The sequence below is a fragment of the Oryctolagus cuniculus genome, chromosome 7 (assembly GCF_964237555.1).
Source record: "Oryctolagus cuniculus chromosome 7, mOryCun1.1, whole genome shotgun sequence".
NCBI lineage: Eukaryota > Metazoa > Chordata > Mammalia > Lagomorpha > Leporidae > Oryctolagus > Oryctolagus cuniculus.
In genome coordinates, this window is record NC_091438.1 from 105,374,463 (window position 1) to 105,382,160 (window position 7,698).

The 7,698-nt window shown below is 39.7% G+C and overlaps 1 protein-coding gene across 1 annotated transcript in view; it reads right to left on the reverse strand.

Annotated features, from left to right (window-relative positions):
* The window catches only part of IL23R (interleukin 23 receptor), an 80,539-nt gene extending 74,260 nt beyond the window's left edge, over positions 1-6,279 (reverse strand). The window contains exons 1-3 of the mRNA XM_070078295.1: positions 6,069-6,279; positions 4,278-4,349; positions 2,201-2,494 (exon numbers count right to left, since the gene is read on the reverse strand). Of these exons, the coding sequence (XP_069934396.1) occupies positions 2,201-2,494; positions 4,278-4,347 (364 nt within the window). The 5' untranslated portion in view covers positions 4,348-4,349; positions 6,069-6,279. The remainder of the gene's footprint in view (positions 1-2,200; positions 2,495-4,277; positions 4,350-6,068) is intronic.
* Between the last annotated feature and the right edge of the window lie 1,419 nt (positions 6,280-7,698).

Here is a 7,698-nt window from a genome sequence, read left to right on the forward strand (position 1 = left end):
CAAAGTGCCGCACAGAGAAGGATGTCTTAAATACAATTTATAGGAGGTCCCTGTTTTGGACTGAGCTTCTGTACTAGGTCCTAACAGATGAAATCAAAATGGAATCACTGGTACCAAGTGCTGCACAATTACACTGAAATATTGAGGAAGCAGGTAAAACCCAAACAGACTAGTTTGTCTAGAAGCCAGGAGATTCACAGCCAACAGTTGGAATTAGCTTGGTAAGGAAGTTCCTTCCGCTTTAACCTTTACAGGGAAAGTAACCTGATGTTAACCAATCTGCTCCTACCTTGAGAAAAACCAGCCAGTCTGTCATGCCCAGTGGAACACCTGTCTATTTTATAGCATGAGATTTTGCCTGATTCATGAATCACAAATAAAAGTCAATCATATCCATCAACTAAATTTGTTGGGACTTCGGCTCTCAACAGAGGTGATACTTGTTTTGCTTCCTTTTCCCCTCTGGCTTCAGTGAACAATGACCTCCTGCAACAATGGAAGTTGCTTTTTTGCTGTCTGTAGAATTTGTGTTTTCTCCTCAAACCCCTCCTATCCCCTAAGGATTACTAGAAAAGTAAGAGGGGACTTCAACAATTCATGGAAAATGGAATTAAAAGATAAATTTATATTGATGCACAGATATTTTTTTAAAAAAAAGCATAGTCGTTTTAAAAAATATGCATTTTCCATGCACTTTTGAAGACCCCTGCATTTAAGATTTGAGGGTTGGTTTTGTTTCCGGAGGATGTGGACAAGCCAAGGAGATTTCATACATCCGATAAGATATCTACCTGTGGTTTAATTTCCACAATTTAGGGCAAGTTTAGCATGGTTAAGGCATACATTTGTCAACAATATTCTTTGACTGCAACACTGAACTGGTTTCCTTCCTCAACTTCTACCACTTCCCATATATAGGATCAGATGCCCAGAACTGAGTAGGGCAATGGACTCATTAAAGAACTAGGAAGCCTCCTGCTTTTCAGGCTGCCACTGGAACAGCCAAGCAGTAGTGGCAACAGTGGTCTGGCTCTTGTGAACTAGGGTCTGGAGGTGAGGAATAAACAAGAACTCAGATCTAAGTCTTAAAGTTTAACCGAAAGGAATATTGCAAAGACCTGAAGCCCTTGAGCTTTCACTGATAATGGGCCCAAGTGCCATCGACAATGAATCTCTAAGTTTAAACAATGCTGAATTTGATCTACCCTTCATAACCGTGGAAACAAGAATTAAACATGTGTAATTATACAAGCCAGCTCATATTACCATAGTAACACAAACACCTCCATAATGCTATGAATACAAATTGGAGTTAGGATATATTTTTAAGATGAACTTGACTAAGGTTTTTTTTAGTCTTCGGTGTAACAAAGGGTGAATTGCAACGGGGAAGTGGGATGAGAAGCAGAAGACTGTATTAGTATCTATCCATATTTTATCAAAAAGATGCATTTTTGAGGATTTGGGCATTGGTGTTGTACTTTAAAGTTTATAATATGTATTTAAATGAATTATTGGATTTGGTGTTTGACACAGCCAAATATAATTAGCCTCATTTTACAGACAAGGAACTGAAACTCAGAGTGGTGGAACAACGCACACAAGGTCACATAGTTGTAAGCAGTATTGTGGGAAGGCAAAGCTGTGAGTTTTGCAACTCTCCCTGAATCTTGGCCTCAACATTTCTCATATGAATCGGTTTCCAGGTTGATGATATCAATTTTGAAAACAAACAAAAACCACAAGTTTAAAAAAAAGGTGAAAATAGCAACATTTTAAGTCTGAGGGTTTGGACCCTTACACACACATCATGTTTGAGCAGGGTAATAGTAAAATACTGAGTTGTGAATGCATTAGCAACCTTTCAAAATTTGGAGAGCTCACATTAGAAATTCCTATTTCTGTCTGGCTTTGAAGAGTCAAACACTAGGGGCCCTGAGCCCCCACGATGCTGGGTCTGGAGTGGCTGTCCCAGCAGACCATCCGGGTGCTTTCTTCTCTGCACAGGTGCTCCAGCCTCCTCTGCTCATTACAGCTCCCCAGCCTGGCCCTGGAGGCGGCTGACATAGCAGCTCCCATATTAAAACCATCAAAGGAGTGAAATACATCAACTTGTCTCTATTTTTAGACAAGACTGGCAATTATTAGTTAATAGTTAGATGTTCTTTTGTTTGCATTCTAAATGTGCCCCAACACTTACATCCAGAAGAAATGTCTTCTCCACATATCAGTTTCTCTCCAGGCTGTCCCAGGCATTCAGCGGTGCAGTGCACAGAAGCCCGTGGCTCCGCAAAGCTTTTATACCAAAGCCGGGCTGTTGTTGCATTGATCCTCGTGCTTTGAGATCTTTCCTTAATGCCATTTTTGTAAAAATAAAATTTTCTTGCTTGACAATTCTTAATTGTTCGGCAATATATAGAGATATCCATACCCATCTTAAAGATTGTGGCTGGTTCTACCCAGACGTGGCCAGAGCAGTTTATATTTGTAATACCTGGAAATAAACAGAAGAAATAATGCATTCTTTGTGTAAAATTAAAATAAGTCATTCAGAAAATAATGGCATGGCATTTAAAATTGATTCTTTTCTATTAATGAAATTATTTCATTGAAAGAAAATTTTAAGGCCTAGTGTCTGCTTTCTGTTGATTAGTTTATGATACTGTGCTTTTATCCTGCTTCTATTGATATTTGGCAATATCTCACAAGACTAGAGTGAGTCTTTTATCTTCTCTAAATGTCTAAAGAGCAGATATAACTAAACCTCCTGTATCAAAGGGGAGAACGGAGACATTATGAAGCTATGCTGTTTTTCAAAGATATAATTAGACTAACACTGAGCCCTGCAGAATCCGAACCCCTTTCCCTAGCTACTCAGCCAATCTTCCTTTTTTAGATAAAGGCTACTTTTATCAGCAAATTCTGAACTTAACAAATAAAGCCATACCCTTGCCTATGACAAAATTCTGGTGCTTGACAACCAAATAAAATCCATCATAGTTTAACAATATGAAGAAGTGCTCACAATATATTGTTAAGTAAAAATGCAAGTTGCAGGGCTGCCACTGTGGCGTAGCAGGTAAAGCCGCCACCTGCACTGCTGGCATCCCATATGGGTGTCGGTTTGAGTCCTGGCTGCTCCACTTCTGATCCAGCTCTCTGCTATGGCCTGGGAAAGCAGAGAGGATGGCCCAAGTCCTAGGGCCCCTGCACCCGCACGGGAGACCAGGTGGAAGCACCTGGCTCCTGGCTTCGGATCAGCCCAGCTCTGGCCGTTGTGGCCATCTGGGGAGTGAACCAGCAGATGGAAGACCTCTCTCTCTCTCTCTCTCTCTCTCTCTGCTTCTCTTCTCTCTGTGTAACTCTGACTTTCAAGTAAATAAATAAATCTTTTTTTTAAAAAAAGCAAGTTGCAAAACAATGTAATTATTATAGGCTCAATGTTAAAAAGAAGTAAATATATTTCCCTATTTCTCTGTCAACCTGTCTTTCAAATAAATAAAATAAATCTTAAAAAAATTTAAAAAGATAGGAATAGGAGCTGGCGTTGCGGCACTGAGGGCTAAGTCACTGCTTGCATTGCTGGCGTCCTATTTCAGTTTGAGCTTCAGATGCTCTGCTTCCTGTTCAGCTCCCTGATGATGCACCGGGGAAGGCACTAGAAGGTGGCCCAAGTACTTGTGCTGCTGCACCCATGTGGGACGCCTGGATGGAGTTCCAGGCTGCTGGCTTCAGCCTGGTCCAGCCCTGGGCCATTGTGGGTATTTGGAGAGTGAAATAGTGGATGGAAGATATCTTCCCCCGACCCCCGTCCCTTTGCCTTTCAAATGAATAATCTTTAAAAAGAAGAGATGGGAATACTACTAGCACATTATAGTACCGCACAAAGTGGTCTTGAGGAATGAAAAGCTGTCACAGAGCCTGACATATGGTGACCATCACTGAGTGGTTTGTACAAAGAAATTAAACTCAAACTTTTAGTCAGTTACCCCATAACAGTTGCAAGAGATAGAACACGCCAACTCAAAGCAATAAGCTCCTTTGTGGAAATAATCATTTATGAAATTAAAGAGCTGTCCAGCAGGTATATTGGAGGAAAGAATTCTGCATTTGGAGGCAGCTTTATCTCATTGCATATAACTTTCATATACATACAGTTTTCCCCAATCTCATTATTTTTATTCTTTAGAGATTGTAGCCTAATAAGTCCAAAATAATAATCACTCAATATCCTACAGGGTAAACAAAACAAGGTTTAACTATGCAAAATACTCTACCTCCATGACACCAACTGAAGAGGATATAAAGGGCTATGACCACATCCCATTGAATGGAGACCTGATTCATGCCTGAAAGAAGGAAAAAATCTTTTGTTTCTCTTTGGAAAAAAATGTGAAAATGCCTAACTTGTTATATTTTAATAAGATAATGAAAATATTTTTTAAAGATTTATTTATTTGACAGGCAGAGTTACAGAGAGAGAGAGATAGAGGGAGAGAAGAAGTAGAGAGAGAGAGATCTTTCATCTGCTGCTTCACTTTCCCAATGGCACACTGTTGGGGCCAGGCCAGGCCAAAGCCAGGAGCTTCTTCCAGGTCTTCCACATGGAGTGCAGGAGCCCAAGGATTTCTTCCACTGCTTTCCTAGACGCATTAGTAGGGAATTGGATTGGAAGTAAAGCAGCTGGTACTTTAACTGGTGCCCATATGGTATGCCAGCTGCAGACAGGGACTTAACCCGGCACCACAGTACCTGCCCCTATATTTTTGTCTTAATAGTTATGGATGGAAACCTTTCTAAGGTTGAAAGAAAGAGAGGAAGAAGGAAGTGAGGAAACAAGGACAAAGAAATGTCACTGGCTTGTGAGCAGGTGCAATAAAAGGCAGAAGAATAAAACTACAGGGCAAGCATCTGACCTAGCAATTAAAGTGTTGCTTGGGATGACCCATTCCCTATAGCGGTGCCTGGGTTCAAGTGCCAACTCCACTTACAATTCCAGTTTTCTGTCAATGTGCACCCTGGGAGGCAGCAGGTGATGCCTCAAGTACCTGAGTCCCTGGCACCCACATGGGAGATCCAGACTGAATTCCTGGCTCCCGGGTTTGGCCTGACCCAGCCCAGCTTTTGTAGGCACCGGTGAGTGAATGAACAGATAGGAAATTTTTCACTGCTTCTCTCTGCCTTGCAAATAAATAAACACTTTTAGCAAATCACAATGAATTATCTTAGCAGAAATTTTTGACTATCGGTAAAATGCAATTCCTCCCAGTCGTCTTTCTCATCAGATATCTCCGCTCTCTGCTCTAACTCTGAATTATTCTCCTGACAAGAGTTATAAACTTTTGAGCTGTAAAATATCAGTCTTTGATGAGCAAAACTAGAGAAATCCAAAAAGTTCAGAATTACCAGAGGAAAAACATAGAAAGTAAAGAAAAACAAGGTGAGACAAAGGCAAAAGTGCTGCCTTCAGTGAAACTCACGGAGAACATTTTGATCTCTAAAGAATTCAGAAGCAGCACAGGGTAAAAATTCCAATACTAGCGTCACTAGTTCACAACCAGAGCTGCCTGCTGCCATGTATCACTTACTTATGTTATTGAATAATTCAGCTACTCAATAATCAACATCATTCCATCACTGCATTTTTAATCTGTTTAGAAAAACCTTAGTCTGTAATATAGAACAATGATAAAAAGCAAAACTCCTGGCTCATCAGATAGCATCAAACACCTGACAAATTTTTAAAAATAGGGGTCCCCAAGATCAGGTATATAGGCATCCTTTTCATAATTTGTTGGCAGTAGATCTTCCCTTTATAAGGAAGAGGAATACAAGCCCTGAAATGGTCCTAGTTATAAATTAATAGAGTATGACTATGTAATGACTGCATCTATTCTAGTATATGAAGTAATTGTTATTGAAAGGGATGTGATATCTAGCAATATTACTGCTGCAGCAACTTCCAGGAGTCCCCAAATGCTATAACACAAAATCTTAGAAAACCACTTGGCCCTTGTATTTCCAAAAGGAAATAAAACTGTCTATTCGGATAGCTATTGTCTCTTTACCTTTCAACCTATTTGGAGCTCATAATTCCATGTAGATGTAGGTGGCTTTGCTTGTTGGCTGTGTCATGCCTTCTGCCTCCTCTGTCTGCTTGTCAGTGCTCACTTCAGATTTTCGGCTATGAAGCAGTTGGAAATGTCAGTAGAGCCCTGACCTACATTTCCTGTTCTTAAAGAGGAACTCAAACTGTCCAGTTTGAAATGACTGGCTCTCAAGTCACTGTTTGGGAAAACCCAGATTACTGAAAGTGAACTGCCTAGTCAGTACTTTCTTTCTTGGGTTCATTTAAAATTATATGTCTCATCCAAGAACATACACACATGCCTTGTCAAATTTTTTGACATCGAAAATATACTTTTTTAATTTGCAACTAATATCATATTAATTTATGTGCTTATTTAAATTTTTAAAACTTTTTTAGATATAATTAATTTATTTAGTTTTTAGGCGAACAAATTTCATCTATGTCATATATACAGATTTAAGAGCATAGTGATACTTTCTTCCCTACCCTCTCTTCCTCCCAGGCTACCACCCTCCCTTCTCCTTCCTTTCTTATTCTTTCTTTTAATTTTTTCAATGACTTACTTTCAGTTTATTTTATACTCATAAGATTAACTTTAAGTAAAGAGTTCAACAAATATTAAGCAGAAAATAACACTGTTCCTCAACAGTAGAAATAAGGGCTGTAAACAGTCACTGAATCTCAAAATGCCAACATTGCTCACACATTACATTTTTTAGTACTCTATTAGTTACCACAAATCAGGGAAAAGATATGGTATTTGTCTTTTTGGGACTTGCTTATTTCATCAAGTATAATGATTCCCAGTTGCATCCATTTTGTTGCAAAAGACAGGATTCATTCTTCTCTTGTGGCTGAGTAGTATTTTATACTATATATATATATATATATCTCAATTTCTTTATCCAGTCATCAGCTGATGTGCAACTGGGTTGATTCTATATCTTAGCTATTGTGAATTCAGCTGCAATAAACATGGGGGTACAGATAACTATTTCATATGATGATTTCATTTCCTTTGGGTAAATTTCCAGAAGTGGGATTGTTGGGTCATTATGGTGTGGTGGAATGAGAAGGCCATGCCAAGGTGGCTGCTGGCAAGTGAGCGTCAGTTACTCAGGAATGGTTTTGAAACCCACCTGGCAATGGAGCCTGCCTGGCAACAGGCTGTGATTGGTTGGGGCACAGACCACCCCTTGAATGGATTAGCTGGTCTTGGCTATATAAGATGTTTTACCAACTGAAATAAACGAGTCTGTGGGTTGCTTGCCTCAAGCCCGCTTTTACCCGATTCCCGAGGTCTGTGTGGTGACTCCATGCCTCTTGCCCCCACCACGCTCCTCTTCTCAGAAATGAATCCACTGAAACATTGTTGAGAAATCAACTGCAACATTATGGTATATCTGTTTTCAGATTTCTGAGGAATCTCCTTACTATTTTCCACAATGGCTGCACTAGTTTACATTCCCACCAATAATGGATTAGGGTACCCTTTCCCTGCATTTATTTATTTATCATCACCAGCATTTATTGTTTGTTAATTTCTGTATGAGAGTCACTCTAACTGGGATGAGGTGAACCCTTGCTGTGGTTTTTATTTGTATTTC